The sequence below is a fragment of the Xenopus tropicalis genome, chromosome 2 (assembly GCF_000004195.4).
Source record: "Xenopus tropicalis strain Nigerian chromosome 2, UCB_Xtro_10.0, whole genome shotgun sequence".
In the NCBI taxonomy this organism is placed as follows: Eukaryota; Metazoa; Chordata; class Amphibia; order Anura; family Pipidae; genus Xenopus; species Xenopus tropicalis.
In genome coordinates, this window is record NC_030678.2 from 161337732 (window position 1) to 161360921 (window position 23190).

The 23190-nt window shown below is 40.8% G+C and overlaps 1 protein-coding gene across 1 annotated transcript in view; it reads right to left on the reverse strand.

Moving 5' to 3' along the window:
• Nucleotides 1-23190, reverse strand: part of dync2h1 (dynein, cytoplasmic 2, heavy chain 1) — a 201153-nt gene that overhangs the window by 18388 nt on the left and 159575 nt on the right. Inside the window, exons 84-85 of the mRNA XM_031897315.1 lie at nucleotides 12564-12773; nucleotides 4074-4163 (exon numbers count right to left, since the gene is read on the reverse strand). Coding sequence (XP_031753175.1) covers nucleotides 4074-4163; nucleotides 12564-12773 — 300 coding nt within the window. The remainder of the gene's footprint in view (nucleotides 1-4073; nucleotides 4164-12563; nucleotides 12774-23190) is intronic.

Genomic DNA, 23190 nt, shown 5'->3' on the forward strand with positions numbered 1-23190 from the left:
ATAGGTTACAGGATTAACTATAACAGACACAGATTTAATATATCTTCACGCATGAGGAAATAGAAAAGATGGTTTCCCTGCGGCTATGCCGCATTGTCATGTTTGACTGCTTATGGGTGATCCTCTCTCCAATGATATTTGGCCATAACCCCCTTTGCATGGAGGCCATGCCCCAAGGTTTGTTACGTGTAAAAGGGTTAAGGAATAAAGCGCAGCAAAAGGAAATAATCCAAAGATAAGCCTATAGTGCATGAAGAAGATTTAATAAACATTCAATCATAGAGAACTTTACGGATTTAGGAGAATAGAGTGTTTTTATAGAACTACAGTGAAAAGGTATCCAAAATAGAATAGACATAAAGTGGCATTGATGTCTCTGTGTATTTCCTAGACTACAATTAGGCACTTACAACAAGCAGGCACATCTGGGAACCCTTGAGTGTCAAAAAAAGTTTTCAAGAAGCAGCTTGTGGTGTTGATAAAAGTATCAATATTTATTGAATCCATAAAAAACAACTGCAATAGCCTTACGTGTTTCGTACCAAACAGGGTACTAAATCATAGGCTGCACGAAACGCGTAAGGCTATTGCAGTTGTTTTTTATGGATTAAATACATTTTGATACTTTTATCAACAGCACAAGCTGCTTCTTGAAAACTTTTTTTGACACTCAAGGGTTCCCAGATGTGCCTGCCTGTTGTTTGTTCCTGTATATTCCTGCATGACTCCCCAAGCTGATGGTCTGGGGCATGAGCACCTGGACCCACCCAAGTAGGGGGTAAGATTCTACCTTAATACGACGATTTCGTTAGTCTGTGATTTTTATGTAAAGGTTTATTACAATTAGGCACTGATAAGTCAGAAAGAGATTTCAATATTAATTTCTTTTGCCTGAAGCAATCTGAAAAGATTACTGTAACTATGTTTTAACTAAGGGGTGTTCCCATGTCTCATAAGTACCATACTTCCCCATCATAATTCAGTTTTTTTACTCACAAAACCCTGCTATTAAGTTGATATTTGACTTCTAACAAATTGACACCAGCAGTTTGAAATCAAGGGGGAATATGGGTAACCATTAAAGTAACATATTCTGTGTCAAGTACCACTGACTAGACCGTGCCAAACCATCTGTGTTCCTACCAAGTTGATTTTGAAAATCTCCTCCATTGTACACTGAAGAAAACTACTGATTATGAACATTTAATTTTCTAGTTCTGCACAACTAAGTGATAGTATTTTCAATTAAGCCACAGTCTCAAACTGCATCTTTTTACTACTGATATACCTGAACCTGAAAACCAATTTGGAATTAATCTTCTATCTTTGCCTTCTTTATTGCTGTTTTAGTATTCACATTCTCTAAAGCAGGGGTCCCCAACCGCTTCTAAGTAAAGCCACATAGGGTGGTCCTTAACTCTAACTTACATTTCCTTCTTAAGGGGATTAAATTAAGAACAGTAATGATTTGATATAACATTAAATGACACCCGTTTCTGTTCTATTTACAGCCCATCTTACCGGCCAAGCTTATTGAAAAACATACATTTAATACTTGTACTACCTTGTAATCTGTGTATATACAAAGCCTGGTACTCTTTGTTTACACTGATACAAATTTACACCCCAGGCCTGATCGGTGCCCAGCTTTACTAAGCCCTTGTCACTGAATTGAAGCAAAATCTGATGTTCCATGTTTTTAAAATGATGTTCCATGTTTTTAAAAAAAGATAATGGACAGGAAGGTTTCTAAATCCTTTGTGTGTACTCTTCCAACCTCATAGCTGAGAGCTTTTCTTTTAAGAAATTCATGTCTCATAAACGGATAAATGAACACTGGTCTTAAATTTGAGAAAATGCCCTCCTTATACACAAGATTACAAGCAAAAAAAAGCTATTTGGTCAGGACAGGTTCATAATATCTGGAACATTAAAAGGGAAGTACTATATAATAAACAAGTCACATAATGATAGTACTAAAATGCTAATGTTGTAACTGACTTGACTTTTGACAACTGAAATGAATAGGAAGGGAAGGAGTTGCAAACAAAGAAAGGAAATTTGGTGCTTCAGGGGAAGCCTATGGTAGTCAAATGGTTGGTATGTGTGCAACAGGCCTACAAGTGTGACGAAGGGCTGAACAAAGGAGGCAAGTTAACTTGTTGTCTATAATTTATATATCAGATTTGGGCAAACCCTGGAAATATAGATTTCACTATGCAAAAAAAGACCTTTTTCCACATTAGTGTGGAGCCCCTGCAAATATGGGGGTTGGGAACCTTCTGGCCATTTTGGTAACATCAAGGGCTAAAGGCACTTTAAGTTTAAAGTGGGCAGCACTAAATAAACAGATCATTTACAAAAAAAAAAATTCTTTGCATCAAAAGATGAAAAACAATATGCTAAATACTTGTTACTGCTATTGAATTAATACAAATGGACTGCATTGCTAAGCAACACAATTGTTCAGAGACAGAGGAGACATTCCAAGTCCCTAATAAAAACATAAAGCATAAGCACACAGCTTCTGAGGAATGCCGTTCCTAAAGATTAATGTAGAATATTCAGGAAGAATAGGTTTCTTATATCTTATATAAGAATAAGATTATGTGGATAGTCAGAAAGGGAGGATATCTCAGAGAGAAAGACAATGGAAGAGGGTTGAAACAAGAATTGTTTCTCCATTAATATAAGAACATATTAATATGATATTTACAGAAGGAATCATTATGTAAACAAGCTGCATATTAAAGTCAATTTATATTAAACTGCTTTACTTAAAAGCAAACAAAAAAACAAAATTAGGTAAAAAAAAAAATAGTAAATTTTGAGAGGGAAAAATAGTTATTTAGTTTTCATTTCCAAAGTGGCACAAAGAGTATAAACCAGAAGCAACTTTTTGTATTCCTTTCAAAGGAACAGTTCAGTGTAAAAATGAAAAATCGCAAAATAGATAGAGCGCGTAAAATAAAAAATGTTTTCAACATAGTTACAAAAATGTAATAATGTATAAAGGCTGGAGTGGGAAGATGTCTAACATAATGGCCAGAACACTACTTCCTCCTTTACAGCTCTCTAAGTTGTTGGCAGCCAGTAGCCAATCAGAGACTTGAGGGGGGGCCATATGGGACATAACTGTTCAAGTTAGTTTATGGCATGACACCATAAATGCGCTGAACCACAGCAGACTTTATTGCAGGCTTCTCGAAGGTGGTACAGGGGAAGACCGGAGCCAACTGATCAGCAAATCTTATCTGTTGCACAAATATCTCAGCGTGAAAGACCCTCTTTCTCTTTTCAGCATGTACCCCATATTCTCTAGTTCTTGGACCCCTGTCCTACCTGTCTCTCACTTCTAAAGTGAGCTCATAACAGTATTCTTTTCTCTCTGCCTAGCCTAGCAAGGCACAACTTTCTACCTGGTCTGGCACAGTTATCTGTCTCTTACTTGGCCAAAGGATGAAGTGCCTGGATGAGACACCGCCTATATAGGCTCCTGAAGGGAAGTAGTATAGCCTAACTATATATACACTGAAATAAATCTTGCTTCACTCCCTTCCTGATGGTATAACCTTGTCCTAGTAACTTGCAACATCCATACTGTCACAAGGCATTGAACTGTGATTCTCCATTCTCCTTTAAGAGCTTGCCCCATTGCATCTGTCATGACTCAATGAATTCTGACATTTTCCTAAAGGTTATCTTGTTCTCTTTTTTACTGTGAGCGGGCACCGTGCCATGTTGCACAATGTGCCGAGCAAGTTTTTCCCCTCCTGCTGGGCTCCAAATGTTGGCTTGCCTCCTTTGGCAGGAGAATGAAGTTAAAAGATACCCAAGCTGCCTTGCTTACAGGCTGCTAGCCTACTGTCTAGGCAAGCTCATCAACCATTAATCAAGAACAATAAAGTTTCTTAAATATATGAATACAATTTTTGTTTATGTTGCAGCACTATTCAATATAGAACCAGCTTATTACCTGTACTGCCCAATACAAGTGCCCCAGAGAGGGCATGTTTTGTCCGTACAAATATACATTCACTCTTTATTCTATGCATAACTCTTAAAACATTTACCTGAATGGCAACTGCTCGTGCTACTAGACCTCTTAGGTATTGCAAAGGATCCTCAGGACCTTCCCACTTATTCTGCCAGGCGAGAGGGCACTGAAAATAAAGATAACAGCATATTTATAAATAGAAGCACTTAAACTGTGCATTATTATATAACAAAAAGCCTTATATGTAGTCAGAATGAGATCTTCCTACATTGTGCCCATTGTCTTAGCAATAACAAAGAAAACTTACATAGAAACATTTCCATAAAAAAGATCCATTGTAAGCACATGACTACTAGAGCACCAACTGGTAATCACTGACCTTGCAGAAAATGAGCCTCATATATTTAATACAGAACGCGATTTTCACAAGTAGTATAGGTGCATTATGGGTTAGTCCAACGTATTGTGCACATGTAATAAAGCAGATATTTCAGACTCAAAATGACCTAGTCCTAGTGCACAAAACCATGGAAACTATTACCCTGTTACTGTTTAAGTGTATATGCAACATGCAGAACAAGCACCGTTTTATTTACATGGGACATTCCACCACTGGCCTTTATTTATTTCCTGTACATAAACAATATTTGCCATTTATTAAAAAAGGAGGTGTCTAGATTCCTGTTACACCCCAAATGCTTGCCTAAGACAGCTATAAAGGAAAGGTTAGTTATTTGCCTATAGCCTTTTGGTTTGTGAGAAATGACCAAAGCCAACCCCCTATCTGTATTGATGCAGGATTGTAGAATTTCTCAGTGTACATCACTGCAGTGATGTGGCTGGGACAGATCCAGTAATCAATATAAACACTTGATATAAGCATTGTATTGCAGCTTGTAAAAGTCATTCCTAAAAGTTATTTGAAAAGTGTATGCCTCCAACCAGGCAGTGTTTTGGAAGTCAGAATAAAGGATTAATAGGTCAGATCTTCTATAGAAAGATAAGCAATATGTAGTCTTAGGGTAGACACATGCACCGATATTATGGTACGAAACTAGGTTTCAGTGCATGTATGGCAGATCGACAAGGCAACCGATATTGCAGGAGTGTCGGATATCGTCTTCTCATCAATCAGGTGGGACGAAAAATTTTGCTCCGGCACTGTTGGAGGCACCCAAGCAAAATCTGCGTTTAGGGCTGATTTGTCAGGTGGAGGTAGAATCCCTATTGTTTCTATCTTCATATCTGACGATTCAGCTCTGAACGTCAGTGGATGGAACGAACTACTGACCAATGGCCGCAGGAAAGATCGTAATTGTAAGGTGTATGGCCACCTTACCTGACAGATATCTGGCCTCAAATTGAGGACCACATTGGCTCACTGATGCAGTCCTTGCTCCAATGGGTCCTGTTCCTGTCATTGTAATGTGATTGTTTGGCCCTCGGGCCAAATAATCAGATTACTCCAATATTGCCCACCTTAGGTTGCCAAGGCCAGTGACTGATTTAAAGGTGAACTTCCCCTTTAACAGTGCACCACACTGCAGTTAATACAAAGGGAAGAACACTGTCCTGTTTCTCACCCTAATACACTATTAAAGCCTGCCTGTTTTTATCTCTCTATCTAATTAGGGAATTGCTATTCCAATGATATATGAAACCTCAGAAGGAATACATTAATTGGCAGCCATTAATAAAATACTTTTCAATACAGATTTGTGCCATTGAGTAAGATCACTGCCAGCCAGTCTCCTTAAGACACATTCATATTCAAGACTTTTTGTGGAAAACCAGCCAGAATGTGCATTTGTAAAGAACATTACTAAGAGTTATAACAATGTACTGAAAGCCATTCTAAAGGCCTACATTAAAGGGCCCAGTTAATTTCTACCAATCGTTACCACTTGGTGAAACATTGCCAATTATTTTATATTTAATGTTTTCATTTTAACCATTTGCTTCTGCACAGAAAATAACTGTCCAATACCTGAGCTGAACGGAGTTCTAAAACCCCACTGAAACCTAATGGATGAATCAACACATCTATCTGAGGTGAGAAATGTGCAATTCATTAAAACATTATAAAAATGTGGATAAGAGGGAGTAAATTTTGACCTGCTGGGAATTCTTCAGGATTCCTCAATTGAAACCAAATGAATAAATCTCTCAGTTCAAGGGACATTTTAAAAATCTGTTAACGGGGTGGTTCAACTTTGAGTTAACTTTTAATATGTAATAAAATGTCCTAGCAACTTTGCAATTGGTCTTCACTATTTATAGTTGCAGGATTATTTGCTTTCCTCTTCTGCATAATATCCAAGGCTATTGTGATACTAATATCTCCAGTTAGTATTAGTGGTTGTATATATAGTTTATGTATGTGTTGTGTAAGCGAGATCAGACATACAGACAGTCCTTTAGGTGAATACAGTCCATTTTATTGTGTACAATGACTGACTCTGGTATCCAGCAGAAGCATAAGTAAAACAAAAGTAAACAAAACCCTTGCCACACTTGGGCTCTAACTAATACACAGGGTGCTTCCCTCTCTATTACCGGTCCCCTACTGGGATTACCGGCTAAACCAAAAACACAACTCCCCAGAGTCACAGTACCTTGTGAGAGTCCTTCTCTTTGGGAGAAAATGCTCCAAGCTGCTTTAGGCAGGCACAGACCCTCACACAGCAAGTTCAGTTCACAGTCTCAGCTCCAGCCCCCCACTCTCTCTGACTGCAGGCCTATCTAGCCTGCTAATTATTCCCCAGGTGTGATTCCTTTGGGGAATTAACCCACTCAGCACCACTATACATGAGGGAGTAGGAGATGAACCTAGGGGAAATATATCTCCCTTCCACCTGTTTACCTGTTACCGGTTCACATATCCCCCCCCTCTGCTTCAGCCCGTAGGGCTGAGCACAATGAGCCACCTGACAATAAACTCTTGAGAGGGCATCTGCATTCCCTTGCAATGCCCCAGACCTATGCCCCACTGTAAACTTAAAGTTCTGGAGAGCCAGAAACCATCTGGTGACTCGAGCATTATTTTCCTTATTCTCTGACATCCATCTAAGGGGAGCATGGTCAGTGATCAACCTAAACTTACGACCCAGTAAATAGTACTTCAGGGCCTCCAATGCCCACTTAATGGCCAGGCACTCCCTTTCTACAATGGAGTACCTCCTCTCAGCCGGTGTAAGCTTTCTGCTTAAATAGACTACTGGGTGTTCCTCACCATTTACAACTTGGGAGAGGACAGCTCCCAGTCCTACATCTGAGGCGTCTGTCTGTACCACAAATTCTTTCTTGAAATCGGGCGTTATCAGTACCGGCTGTCTACACAGGGAATTTTTAAGCTCTATAAAAGCTTTCTCAGCCTCTGCAGACCACTTGATCATCACTGAGTTGTTCCCTTTTGTAAGGTCTGTTAGAGGAGCTGCAATGGAAGCAAAGTTAGGCACAAATCTGCGATAGTAGCCCACTATCCCCAGGAAGGCACGAACTTGCTTCTTTGTCACTGGTTGGGGCCACTTTCGTATTGCCTCTACTTTATTTATTTGAGGCTGTACTACCCCTCTTCCAATCACATAGCCTAGGTACTTGGCCTCTTCCATCCCTATTGCACACTTTTTAGGGTTGGCAGTAAGTCCAGCTTCTCATATTGAGTCTAGCACCACCTGCACTTTTGCTAAGTGAGACTCCCAATCTGTGCTGAAGATGACTACATCATCTAAATAGGCTGAGGCGTAGGGTCTATGTGGCTTAAGGACCCGATCCATTAACCTTTGGAACGTTGCAAGGGCCCCATGTAAACCAAAGGGTAACACATTATACTGAAAAAGACCCTCTGGGGTAGAGAAGGCTGTCTTTTTCTTAGCCTGTTTAGTTAAAGGTACCTGCCAATAACCTTTAGTGAGATCTAAAGTGGTTAGGTACCTAGCAGGGCCCAGCCTCTCTATAAGTTCATCTACCCTGGGCATGGGGTAGGCATCAAACTTTGAGACCTCATTCAATTTACGGAAGTCGTTGCAGAACCGTAGACTTCCATCAGGCTTGGGAATCAAAACAATGGGGCTAGACCAATCACTGTGGGACTCCTCAATTACCCCCAGTTCTAACATTTTCCTCACCTCTTCGGAGACTGCCTGTCTCCGTGCCTCAGGGATTCGGTAGGGCTTCACGTTTACCTTTACCTGGGGTTCAGTAACAACATCATGTTTAATGAGATTGGTTCGCCCAGGAAGGTCAGAAAAGACATCCCTGTTTCTCATCAAAACTCTTTTACTTCCTGTTTTTGTGAAACCGACAGGGTTTCTGCGATTTTTACTTCAGGAACCAGATTATCTCCATGAGGCAAAGGTACTGGCTCTGATGCAAGGACCTCTTGCTGCCTCCATGGCTTTAACAAATTCACGTGATAAAGTTGAATTGGTTTCCTCTTATCAGGTTGTCTTACTTTATAGTTCACCTCACCCACCTTTTCGATGATTTCATATGGCCCCTGCCATTTGGCCAGGAACTTACTCTCAACTGTGGGAACCAGTACCAACACTCTGTCCCCAGGATTAAAGGTCCTTACTGTTGCAGACCTGTTGTAAACCCTGCTTTGGGCCTCCTGTGCCTGTGCCATGTGTTCCCTTACTATGGGTAACACAGCTGCAATACGCTCTTGCATTTGAGCAATGTGTTCTACCACAGTCTTATAGGGGGTAGCCTCCTGTTCCCAAGTTTCCTTGGCTATATCTAGCAGCCCCCTTGGGTGTCTACCATATAGTAGCTCAAATGGGGAGAACCCCGTTGAGGCTTGAGGTACCTCCCTGATGGAGAACAACAGAAAGGGTAACAGACAGTCCCAGTTTTTCCCGTCTTTGTCTACAGCCTTTTTCAGCATGGCCTTTAGGGTTTTATTAAACCGTTCAACCAGCCCATCAGTTTGAGGGTGGTAAACGGACGTGCATAAATGTTTAATACCCAAGAGGCGACACAACTCTTTGGTTACCTTGGACATAAATGGGGTACCCTGATCTGTCAGGATCTCTTTCGGTATCCCCACCCGGGAAAACAAATGTACCAACTCCTTGGCAATACATTTTGACGAAGTATTTCTTAGGGGGACTGCTTCAGGATATCGGGTGGCGTAATCCAGAATAACCAGTATGTGTTGGTGCCCTCTAGCGGATTTTGGCAGGGGCCCTACCAAATCCATGGCAACCCTCTCAAAGGGAACCTCAATGATGGGAAGGGGAACCAACGGACCTCTGTAATGAGGCTTGGGTGCATTTATCTGACAGTCTGGGCAGGAGTTACAGTATCGCTTAACATCCCCCGCTACCCCAGGCCAAAAGAACCTCTGGAGGACTCTGTCTGCAGTTTTATCAACTCCCAGGTGTCCCCCAAGCACATGTCGGTGTGCCACATCTAACACCACCCTCCTATATTGCTGAGGCACCACCAGTTGCTCTATAATTACACCCCTTATCTTGCTCACTTGATATAACAGATCCTGGTTCAGGACCATGAGTGGGAACACTGTTTCTGCCCCAGGAAACTGGGGTTCCCCATTTATTTCTTTTACCCCCTCTCGGGCTTTGCACAGAGTTGGGTCCCTCATTTGGGCAATACCAAAATTGTCTCGGGACACCTCTAATCAGGTACCATGTCACCCTCCTGTACTTCATCTTCCAGGCCAGCAAACACTTCTAGGGGTGAGGAAATATCAGGAGTTACCCCAACCTCTCCAGCACTATCACCGGATGTAAAGGGTTCTGGGGACAAGTCAGCCTCCCTTGGGGACCCTTTTTCAGTGTTACTCCCTCTACCCCACAGCTGCCAAAACAATGGAAAATCTCTTCCCAGTATCACAGCATGCATTAGGTTTTTAACCACCCCAACTTGATACTTAACATTTCCACTTTGGGTTTCAATCATAACCACAGCAGTTGGGTATTCCTTTGTATCCCCATGTATGCACATAACCCCAACCCGAGAGTTCAGAGAGTCAGTTATGTCCAACAAACTGGCACGAACTAAGGTTACCAAACTCCCCGAGTCCAGTAGAGCCGATACCTGCTGTCCTTTTATGCCTACCAGGCAAAATTGTTTACCAGTCTCTTCCTGTTCGGAAGCAAGGCATGCAGGGTGTGCATACAGGGACTTCCGTCTTCCCCAGCTACAATCCATAGGCTCTGTTGTTAGGGGGCAATTAGCTGCAAAATGACCAAACTCCCAACATCGGAAGCATTGTACCCCCGTTCTCTCTCTATCAGAGGCCTCTTGCTGCTGTCTGGGCACCACTCTAGGCTTGGCGCCTGAATTAAGTCCAGTGGCCATACCAGAGTTTCTGTCCCTGTTACTTTGGGAAACCACCCCTTTAAGAAATGGAACAGTCTTACCAGGATTCTCCTGCAGTCTCTGAGCCTTGCCAGGGCGCTGTGGGGAAACTCCTTCTCCGAGGTAACCCTCCGTGGCCACAAACCGCTCCACGAGCTCCACCATCTGGGTCATATCTTGGGGGTCTGCCTGGCCAACCCACCGCTGGAGATCCCGGGGTAGAGCTTTCCGGTACCGCTCTACGACGATCCTCTCCACTACTTGATCGGCCGTGTTGAGGTCAGGCTGCAGCCACTTTCTTGTGAGATACAACAGGTCATGCATTTGCGCCCGTGCAGACTTGCCTCTGGTGTAAACCCAGTCATTGAACCGTTTGGCATGAACAGCCAAAAAGACTCCAAGGTGGACCAGGATTTCCTCTTTCAACTTATTATAGTTATGCGAGTCCTGTTCCTTCAGGTCATAGTACACCTTTTGGGGTTCGCCTGTCAAGTAAGGGGCTACCACCTCTGCCCATTCCTCTGGCGGTAACTTTTCCCGTGCTGCAACTCTCTCAAACACAGCCAGGTAGGCCTCCACATCATCCGCTGGCGTCATCTTTTGCAGAGACCTTTGCACAGCTTTGCGGATATTTATTGGTGCTTGCACCAGGGCGGTACTACCCTGTAACCTCTCCGCCAGTGCTTGGATGCACTGCTGTAAATGCAAGTTCACTTGCTGCTGTTGTTCTAAAGTAACTTTACTGGCTTCTGCTTGTGCATTTATTTGTGCAACCAACAACTGATTAGTTTGTTGCTGAGTAGCATTACTCTGCTGCTGGACCCTTAACGCTTCCTGGTGATTTGTATTAGCTTGCTGCTGATTAGCATTGTTCTGCTGCTGGGTTTGCAGCATCACCTTTAATACTTCCTCCATTTTAGTTTTGGAGAGGGAAAAAAAAACTTCACCTTTAAGAGTGTCTGTCTCTTTAAATTTTTGTCTTCACTATTTCCAAGAGAAAATAGCCTTTGCCCGCATCCTCCACCATATGTAAGCGAGATCAGACATACAGACAGTCCTTTAGGTGAATACAGTCCATTTTATTGTGTACAATGACTGACTCTGGTATCCAGCAGAAGCATAAGTAAAACAAAAGTAAACAAAACCCTTGCCACACTTGGGCTCTAACTAATACACAGGGTGCTTCCCTCTCTATTACCGGTCCCCTACTGGGATTACCGGCTAAACCAAAAACACAACTCCCCAGAGTCACAGTACCTTGTGAGAGTCCTTCTCTTTGGGAGAAAATGCTCCAAGCTGCTTTAGGCAGGCACAGACCCTCACACAGCAAGTTCAGTTCCCAGTCTCAGCTCCAGCCCCTCACTCTCTCTGACTGCAGGCCTATCTAGCCTGCTAATTATTCCCCAGGTGTGATTCCTTTGGGGAATTAACCCACTCAGCACCACTATACATGAGGGAGTAGGAGATGAACCTAGGGGAAATATATCTCCCTTCCACCTGTTTACCTGTTACCGGTTCACAGTTGGTATAGATAGGTCAGTATAGGTTGTGTGTGCTGGGTTTACTTGGAAGGGTTGAACTTGATGGACTCTGGTCTTTTTTCAACCCTATGTAACTCTTTCCAGCTGACCCCTGTGTCACTGATTCCAGTAGCCAAAAATGATTTCTCTGTAAGGCTATTGTTACTTTGTATTATTCTCTTTTTATTCGATCCCTCTCCTATACATATTCCAGTCTTAGGTAAACAAGGCCTTAGCAACCAGGTAGCTGTTAAAATGCCAAACTGGAGAGCCGCTGAACAAAAGGCTTAATAACTAAAAAATCACAAATAATGAAAAATGAAAATCAGTTGCAAATTATCTCTGAATATCAGTTTCTACATCACACCGAATGTTAATTTAAAGCTGATCAACCCCTTTAATTTGGCTTGTTCATGGTAATAAGCAGCCTGTGCCATAGTGAATACAAAACTTCATAAAAATAAAAGCGTTTTTAATATAGGAATATATAAGTATTCATTACTAGGTTATAAAATGTGTGTGCGTATGAAATAGAAGGAAACAGGTGCTAGCAAGGCTGTACATAACACACTCTCTTTAAAAAAATGAGTAATATTTCAAATATAACAGAGAATGAGTAGGATGAATCCCTATGACAATGGAAGAATGACTGCTTTAGGTTTTTCTTATATATGTGTGACCAGAACAAACCTTTATGCCATTCGATATTGTTTAAGTACCTTTTGTTCTAATAAAGCGCTTGCCAATCTCTGTACGTCTGAAGTCAACAATGAAGTTCCCCTTATGACTTTACTGAGAGCCGCCAAGGACTGATGGATACTTTGCACCAGGCGGATAGCATTGAACTGTTCCAGAATGATGAATGACGAGATGGGTGACCCGTGCCGTTCTGTAGGAGGGGACACCTTCTGATGAATCAAATTGGAATTCTGCAAAGAAATATCATACAGTTGCGGTTATCATGGGAATAATAATCCTCTCTATGTAGAATGTCTCTATGTATGCTATGGCAATATTGGAGAAGAACATATTTTAACACAGGAAGGATTACTACTACAAAAAATAGCATTTATGGCTAAATATAATAAAGCAGGCAAATAATTAATACATCTAGCCATCATGATCTAGCCATACATGTCAGGCTAACATCATTGTTTCGTATGATATTCAATAAGTGTATGCTGGCTGAAATATCTGGACTGAAATCCATGTTCTGTCAATGTCAGTCAGTTCGTCTAATGGGCAGGTTTCAATCTGTTGATGCACCCTGTTGGAAACGGCATGGTACACTGGCAGATAAAGTGAAGAGGATCCCTTTATGTGTATTGACCTGTGTTCCCCATGGCCCATTTGGTTGGATACCATACAGAATTGGTCTGTGTATGGATCCCTTTATGGCACTGAGTTGTTTTCCCCATGGCCCATTTGGGTGGATACTATACAGGATTGGTCTGTGTATGGATCCCTTTTGGTATCCACCTGTTGTTCATTTCTGCCTTCAGCACAGCAAAACTGCCTTGCAATAGTCTACTTGCTTTCTCGTAAAAAGAGTAGTTTTTCGATAAACAATAGAAAGGTGGTCATAGTGTGCATGGCTGCCCGTAGGGTATCTGTCTGCTTCATGTATTATTTGGTTGGATGCCATACATGTATGGTGCCTTTTATGGTATCTGCCTATTTGGCTGGTGGGCCATTTGGTTGGATACCATACAGGACTGGCCTGTGTATTGATTCCTTGTTAATAGTAAAGTATCCTCCAATGTTCCACTTGCTTTTTCTAAAAAAGAAGCAGTTTTTGAATGTGTGGATTAGGGGTGGATGAGGGGGTCGAGGGGTAGCACATTGTTGAGGATACAGTAAGAGGAGATTTTGACCAACTTTTTTATCTCAGTGACAAGGGTTAAGTTGTTCTTTTGGGCTAGTAGGGCTTTGCAAAGGGTAAACATCCCCTTTAAAACATGTCCTTTCACACAAGGTAAGTGCAACAGAAGCAGAAGGATACTTGAAACAGTGATGTTCTGAAACAATTTGTAATTAGTCTTTATGTATTTTTTTGCAACTATTTGCCTTGCTCTTCTACCTACATCCAGCCTGAAATTTATGTGATATGGTTGTCAGGGATTTTTATTCATTTGATAGTTTGATATCACTTCTGTTCAGATCTTTCCTAATTAATTTTCCTGTCTCCTATACAAACCCCTCTGCCTGATTACAACGTGGCACTTACCATAAAGGGAATTTCAATTGCCTACATTATACTAAAAGTTCATTTCAAGGTGAATAACTACCCCTTAAGCTTTAGTTCTCCTTTAATTGTCTTTTATTGGTGCAGAAGCCTACTAGATAGGACATGGATATATATAATTGACATAATATCATTTTTCATAAAAGCCCAGCATCAATAAAAGGGCTATAGGAGAGAAAGCTGAGTAATATGAGTAACACATAGCCAGGAAGGTTGCACTGCTGACCTTGACTGCCGTTTCTAGCGCAGTGTAATTATACTGGCTAAAGAGAGGCACGTTGAGACGTTTCCGTGTTGCAGAATTTTATCGTTAGTTCTGTGATTAATCCTCGGGCAATGTTCAATTACTTACTGCCAGGTGGGGAAAGCCTAATATAGCCCTAATATGTAGATGTTAATGCTAGAGCCTGCCTATTGCTGCCCGTGTATGCGTCAGACGCCAATATCTTTGCAAGCTAAATTCTGAAACATTAGCTCCTGTCAGCGAAAACAAGGTGCCTTGGACAAGGCATGGTGTAAATCAATAAGAAACACAAGTGGGAATATCATTCATGAACGAGCCCAAAATGAGTCACTTGTAGCTATTGTTCCGCCGGATTGTATAATTGACTTCTGTATAATTAAAATGTGAGATGCATTTCAATTTCCCTATACTTATTAAATAATAGAGATCAAGGGCCAATTGGTTGTGAAATGCGGTTTCCCATACTTAGTGTGACTCATGTGCAGCACAGATACTCTGGTTCTATATGTACATACATACTGTGATATATACAGGTATGGGACCTGTTATCCAGAATGTTCAGAACCTTAGGCTTTCCGGATAAGGGATCTTTCCCTAATTTATATCACCATACCATAGGGTTGATTCACTAAAGTGCAATAAAACGAGCGCTATTTATATAATGCGGTAAAAATTTTATCGCGTCCAATTTTTCGCGTCTTAACGCACGATTCACTAAAAGGCTACTTGCGTTAATTTAGACGCGATGCGGTGTGCGTTATTTAAGTCACGAAGACTATTTGCTTGCGGTATTTGATGCAGTGCGCTACTTGTCGTGTGCGCTACTTATCGCACACACGCCATATTAGCCATACACACCATTACGTTCGTAAAACTACATTTTCTGAAAATGACCATTTCCATGCAAACTGGAGGCTGCATCACTCTGGGGCCAACACAGACTTGAATAAATCCCACTGCAAAGTCCATATTGTGTTGCCAAAAGCTCACCAACCACAATTTTCTTTAAGTACCGCCTGCCCCAAGTAGGTGTTAATTTTCGCACAGACTAATGCGATATTTAGCGCGTCTAAGGGGCACATTTACTAACCCACGAACGGGCCGAATGCGTCCGATTGCATTTTTTTCGTAATGATTGGTATTTTGCGATTTTTTCGGAAAATTGTCGCGACTTTTTCATTACTAATACGATTTGTGCGAAAAAACGCGAGTTTTTCGTAGCCATTCTTCAATTCATTCTTCGGAATGGCTACAAAAAACTCACGTTTTTTCGCGCAAATCGTATTGGTAACGAAAAAGTTGCGTCAATTTCCGAAAAGTCGTAAAGACGCCGAAAAAAACCCCGAAAAAGTCACAAAATGTTCGTTTTCAAATCGGAATTTTTCCAATTCGGTTCAGATTCGTGTCTTAGTAAATGTGCCCCTAAGTGTTTGTGAATCATGCGTTAGTATTATTTCTGTGCGAGAATTAACGCAATGCAGTTGCGTACTATTTAATGCATACGATATGCGACAACGCATGCGATGTGAATCTTTTTTTGCGCGTCAATTTTAACGCAAAAAAAAGCATGCGATAAGCATTATTGCACTTTAGTGAATCAACCCTCATATGTCAACTGAAAAATAATTTCCCCAAAAAACCCAGAGACAGAGTAAATGTGTTCGCTGAGGCTGGAAAAGCCCATCAAGGTGCTTGGATTTAGATGTGAGTGAGCTCTCTGTCCAAGAAGTAATAAAAAGAAAGTGAAGGGGTGCAGCTGAGAGAGCTAGGGAAAAAACTATAAGATTGTGACTTAAATATTGATAAACTTCCTTGAATTTGTTGCCCTATTAATTGCTGGGGCACTTTTGAAACATATGCATCTAAGGTATAAGGTATAATAATTCCAAATTATTATCTGTTGTGTTTTTCAAGCAAAATAAACGTCATTTACACCATATAAATAATAGAAATCTTGTTTCCTTCAGTCTTGGAATTACATAATTACAGCAAGAAGGCAGGCACCATTTTGTGGCCACTGTTATTAAGGCAAGCTTTGTATCACCCCAAAATGTATGCGCCAGAATGGGGGAGCTGATGCACGTGTCCATGCACAGGCTACACAATTAGATGGTGAGGAGGGAGGGGGGAAGTGAGTGCTGAATGGAAAGTAAAAGTAATTGTCTGCCCCGCCTCTGTGCCCAGGGCAGGCAATATAAGATTGACAGCTGGGATTCTTAAATGCCTTTATAATGGGTTTGGATGTGTTAATATAGAAATTACTTTGGGTTACATGATTAATTTGAAAAGGACTTTTATTATACAGCTTTATGTGTCTGGGTGACAGGTCCCCAGGCTGGCAAACCTCAAGCCTGTTGAAGAATGACTTTTATTTTCTTATGTTTTTAAAATTGAAAAGTGCACTGCTTGTGGAAAAACCCTGATGTGAATAAAACACAGACACCAACTGCTTGAAAATTACATTGGTCTCTTTCTTTGGGAAGGCTATTCTGCCATTTGAGTTGATTCTCACTATATATACACATCATTTTATTTTGTATTATGCGCAAATAGATCTTTCCAAAAAATCAAGGATTTTCATTTGGTTTGTAAAATAGAAAATTTTATTTTTGGTGTAGAGTAAAGTAGCTGTACCAGTACCAGATGAGTAAATATTAGATTACTACTGTATTTGTAGCAGAGCTTCGGATTCACCATACTAACTAGAACTAGAGTAACTAGAAGCTGGGAAGGCTTTAACCTCCTCTGTGCATCACGAGCCATAGCAATAGTTAATGCGATTCTATATTAGGAATTTGAAGTAACATTTTTTCTGTATCACGAAAATAAAATACAATCCTGAATACGGTTATCAACACTTGAACATTGGTATAATCCGTATCATAGTTGAACGCGTCTGGCATGGAGCGGGCTATCATCCGGGGCTTAAGCACAAAAAGATCATGCACTAGGATAACACGAGGGAAAGAATGCAAGAATGTGTGACCTAATGATCCGTGGGCGATTGCTCATCACAAAAGCAAATTAAAAGAACAGTTGAGATGTAGATATTAGAAAAGGAAATGTACCAAACTGTCATGAGTAAATTAAAAAGGTACTTTGGAGACGACATTACAGCTGGCTGCATGCAGTGGCTTGTCTTCAGAAAAAGAAATATGAAGCTACATCCAGACCGTTATATTCTTCCCATTTTCCCACTGGTTTGGCCTTTAATGAGCAGCCATTCAATGGGCCTTTTTACTAGCCCATCTACTAACGGTTTGTCAAATTTCCTGTACTGGAATGAAGCCAAATTCTTGCCACACTTTAAACAATTAAAACAGAAAATGCATAAGAATTAAGGCAAAGTAGACACAGTTGTGCAGCTGGAAACTAACACATTCTACTTGCCTATATAAGGCTCATATGGGGGTTATGTTATAAAAGACACTACGGGGGCCTATTTATCAATGTACGATTGTTTACGAATATTAAAAATTCATATATTTTTCTAAGTTTTCGAACTGTGCGTATTTTTTTGTTAATTTGCGCAATTTATTCTTACTTTGCGACAATAATATACATTATTGGTTATTATTCCTGGGTATCCACCTCAGTAAAGTTCTTCCATGAGTCCCATTTCTTATGGTGGTTACATAGAGAGTTCTTAATCCTTGCATTGTGATATTCAAGGGATCATGAGAGGTTGAAAAAGTTTTTTAGTTCTAGCATTGAGGGAATAAGATCGGTTTTCCATTTTTGGGCTGTTTCTAGTATGTGTACTACAAGGAGTTTGTTGGAGAATTTCAGAAGGTTCAACTCTAGATTCAGAAGAGCTATTGCAGGTGAGTGGTTCATCGGTTGCTTAATTACACTGCTTGTTAACTCGAATACTTCTTGCCAATACTTTTGTATTTTAGGGCAGTTCCACCAGGTGTGCACAAGAGTGCCTTCCTGTCCACATTTTCTCCAGCACATTTTAGTGGCTGTTTGTGAGTAAATTTTATAAAGCCTTGAGGGTACCAGAAACCATCTGAGCATGAGTTTGATACTGGTTTCCATGAGCCTGACTGATTTTGAAGTAGTCGATATAATTGCAAAGGCTATATTCCAATCAACTGGATCAACACAACACGACTTTTTGCAAAATGCAAAACACACATCAGAAATTTTCGTATTTAATGCGAATCGTCGCAAATCGTACTCATAATTCGCACTTTCATAAATCTGCCCCTATAGGGCAGATTTATCAAAATGTGAATTTAGAGCTTAATACATAAAAACTCACCCACTTTCTATTAATTCCTTTCACCCATAAACATGCTTCTGAAAATCCCATAGGAATGAACAGAAAGTGGTTAAATCTGACCGTTCGGGGCAGATTCAGATTTTTACTTCTAAAACTTACGGGGAAAAAAACCATGACTTTTCCAAGATTTACTATGTGACAAACGGTTTAAAATCCAAATCCAACAATTTACCAGCTAAAAGTTGCCAAGATCAAGTAGAAATCAATGGCAGATGTCCCTTCTCTCTCTTTGAAGGATCCTTCTTTTTGCCTTCTTTTTCTGATTAGTTACGTTTTTCTGGTTTCGTACAAAATTAGGAAAATCTGAGTTCTTGGGGGCAACAATTCAAAAAAGTCGCAGTGTAGGTTACTTCTTCCCACCCTGACTTTTTCATTTCAGTTTTTTTTTTTACAAATGTCAGACATTTGTGAAAGTGAATTTAGTCAAAATTGTAATAATAAAAAAATGAGAAATGTTAGCGTTTCAGTAAATGTGCCCCTAAGTATGCCATAGCAACCAATCAGCGGATAGAATTAACTGGTCATCTGTTTAAAAGCAAACATCTTATTGGTTGCTATGGGTTACCTAGGCAAATTTTGTGCCTTTTATTACATATGGGAATAGTTTTTTACAGAACTTAACATTACAAAGAAGAAACAGAAATACTGTTGCTGGTACAGACCAATATAGTATAATGGCTTGCTATAATACTGCTACAGAAGAACTAATACAATCTGCAATGTTAGATCAATACCCATAGTACTGTGACCCATTCTATTTAATAAGGCTCTGCAGTAGCAGATGGCAGCGGTATAAGTAAAAACTCATCTGGAACATTTAGTCCAGTTTTAAAGCCTTGCAGGAGAAACCTTACACAAACAAGACAAAATAAACCTTTAATTGTAAAACCGATTTCCTTTTTCTCTGTAGTAATAAAACAGTACCTTCTAATTGATCCAAACTAAGTTATACATGATCCTTATTTTATGCAAAACAATCCTATTGGGTTTAATTAATGTTTTATTGATTTTTTAGTAGACTTAAGGTATGGAGATCCAAATTACAGAAAGACCCCTTATCTGGAATACCCTTGGTCCCGAGCATTCTGGATAATGGGTCCTATACCTGTATTACTGTGGAGAAGACAGTAGCAGCAAGTGGGATGGAAAAAAGCCATTGAGTCCAACCTTGCACAGAACCGATGTATAAAGATCCAGAGGAAGACTGACAAACTACTCCTACCAAAGCATTAGCTGAGCAAGCTTCCAATGAATTCATGCTTTCATATTTCTTCTCCCTCTAGTAAGAACATTTTTAAACACTCATCAATACAGTCAAAATTTTGTCTGCAGAATCAACCCTCTGATGTCTGTAGGTGAGGAAGTTCATACCTGTGGCAATATTTATCAGTGTACAATTATTACCTGGATGTGGGGGTAATTCTCTCCCTTGAATCAGTCGTACTGGCTGATAAATTAGATAGATTCAAGAAGGGGTTGGATGGGTATTTAGCAAGTGAGGGAATACAGGGTTATGGGAGATAGCTCTCAGTACAAGTGAGGGAATACAGGGGTATGGGAGATAGCTCTCAGTACAAGTGAGGGAATACAGGGGTATGGGAGATAGCTCTCAGTACAAGTGAGGGAATACAGGGGTATGGGAGATAGCTCTCAGTACAAGTGAGGGAATACGGGTCGGGAGATTAGCTCTCCAGTGACAAGTGAGGGAATACAGGGTAGGGGAGATAGCTCGCAGCTACAGAGTTGGACGGAATACAGGGGTAGGGGAGATAGCTCTCAGTACAAGTGAGGGAATACAGTCGGTTATGGGAGATAGCTCTCAGACAAAGTGAGGGAATACATGGGGGTATGGGCAGATAACTCTCAGGTACAAGTGAGGGAAGTACAGGGGTATGGGAGAATAGCTCTCAGTACAAGTGAGGGAATACAGGGGTAGGGGAGATAGCTCTCAGTACAAGTGAGGGAATACAGGGGTAGGGGGATAGCTCTTAGTACAAGTGAGGGAATACAGGGGTAGGGGAGATAGCTCTCAGTACAAGTGAGGGAATACAGGGTATGGGAGATAGCTCTCAGTACAAGTGAGGGAATACAGGGGTAGGGGAGATAGCTCTCAGTACAAGTGAGGAATACAGGGTAGGGGAGATAGCTCTCAGTACAAGTGAGGGAATACAGGGGTAGGGGAGATAGCTCTCAGTACAAGTGAGGGAATACAGGGGTAGGGGAGATAGCTCTCAGTACAAGTGAGGGAATACAGGGTAGGGGAGATAGCTCTCAGTACAAGTGAGGGAATACAGGGTAGGGGATAACTCTCAGTACAAGTGAGGGAATACAGGGGTAGATAGCTCTCAGTACAAGTGAGGGAATACAGGGGTAGGGGGGATAGCTCTCAGTACAAGTGAGGGATACAGGTTATGGGAGATAGCTCTCAGTACAAGTGAGGGAATACAGGGGTAGGGGGATAGCTCTCAGTACAAGTGAGAGAATACAGGGGTAGGGGAGATAGCTCTCAGTACAAGTGAGGGAATACAGGAGTATGGGAGATAGCTCTTAGTACAAGTGAGGGAATACAGGGGTAGGGGAGATAGCTCTCAGTACAAGTGAGGGGAATACAGGGGTATGGAGATAGCTCTTAGTACAAGTGAGGGAATACAGGGTAGGGGAGATAGCTCTCAGTACAAGTGAGGGAATACAGGGGTAGGGGGGATAGCTCTCAGTACAAGTGAGGGAATACAGGGGTAGGGGAGATAGCTCTCAGTACAAGTGAGGGAATACAGGGTTATGGGAGATAGCTCTCAGTACAAGTGAGGGAATACAGGGGTATGGGCTCTTAGTGCCAGTTGATACAGGGACTGGTCCAGTTGCCATCTTGGAGTTAAGAAGGAATTTTCCCCCTCTGAGGCAAACTGAAGAGGCTTTAGATCAAGTAGCAGTAAGGCAGGTTTCATATTGACATAAAAAGTTGAACTTGGTGGATGTGTGTCTTTTTTCAGCCTAATTGTTGAACTGTGTTAATATGATTCAATTAAAAAAGAGTACACTATTCTGTACAAATGGGTTGTGACAATTTTAGGGAAATTTTTGCACAAATACCTGATTCTGTTTTATCTAAAAGTGGCTTGCTCCACATATAGTGCTTCTACGGCAAAGGGGTGGGTCAGAAATGGCGGAAAAGGATATACCCAAGTTGGCCTTGTCAATAAGTGTACTTCCTACACAAACACACATTTAAAGCCTGATAACACCAGTTTTGTAAACTGAAACATAAAATGGTAGGATTTTTTGAAAATGTGAGAGAGAATGAAGGTAAACAGAACCTCCACTAAGATTCTTGTGTATATAAATAAAGGGGTTTTATTTGCATAAAACATTGATGCTCAGGTGCAATATACAGCACAGCATGGTGAGATTATTACTGTAATATTAACACATAATCAATGGCTAGTTTTTATTCGGTTGTTGACAATAAAAGGGTTTTGTTGACCCCTTTGGTTTTGTTAAAGGGAATGTCATGATTTTTATTGTGTACTTTTTATTTCTTAATTACACTGTTGCAGATAATGCACTGTTGTACTGAAGCAAATAATTCACTCTACTATTTAAAATGTTATTCTTGAGCATACAAATGTATTTCAGAAGGAGCCAGCGCTACAATCAGAACTGATTTCAGGTAACCTATTGTTTCTCCTACTCCCATGTAACTGGAGGAGTCCCAAGCCAGACTTGGATTTCTTACTATTGAGTGCTATTCTCATACCTACTGGGAGCTGTTATCTTGCTCCCTTCCCATTGTTCTGCTGATTGGCTGCTGGGGGGGGGGGGGGGGGGATATCACTCCAACTTGCAGTGCTGCAGTAAAGTGTGACTGAAGTTTATCAGAGCACAGGTCACATGGCTGTGGCACCCTGGAAGATGAAGGAAATCGGCTAGCCCAATGTGAGATTTCCAAATGAAATGAAAAAAACATCTGTTTGTATTTTTGAAAAATGGATTTTAATGCAGGATTCTGCTGGAGAAGCTCTATTAATAGCTGCGTTAAAAAAAAAAAAAGATGCTTATGTTTGCACCTCAGCACTTATAATTGGTATTTTTAGGCCAAATATAATAAGAAACAGTTGTCTACTGAGATGCCCACTATTCCCACAAATAACCCTGTGCCGTAAGCCTTACTATAATTATTAGCGGGATCCCACCCGGAGACACATTCATTCAGCCTAAACACTCAGACTTTTAATTACTGTACTTGCCATGGTAACAGCCTGGGAAGTAGTCACAAGGTTCTGTATAAAATGCTGTTTTGTTTTTTTTTTAACAATATGCAGTGATTTGACTGTATTACTTATTCCTCCTACAAACCAGTAAAAGCTAAATTACCTCTTTTTAAGTGTCTTATAAAATGAGTAGTACAAATAAAGTGTTTATCGGGCTCAATTGCAGTCATTTGTATAATGATTCCCCTGGCTATTATTGGCTTAGTGAAGGGTTTTTTAGAACTCTTTCCCCCAACAATAATAAAAAGCTTCAACCCCCAAACCAGAAAATACTGCAATATAAAACTAAAGGGGGCAACTT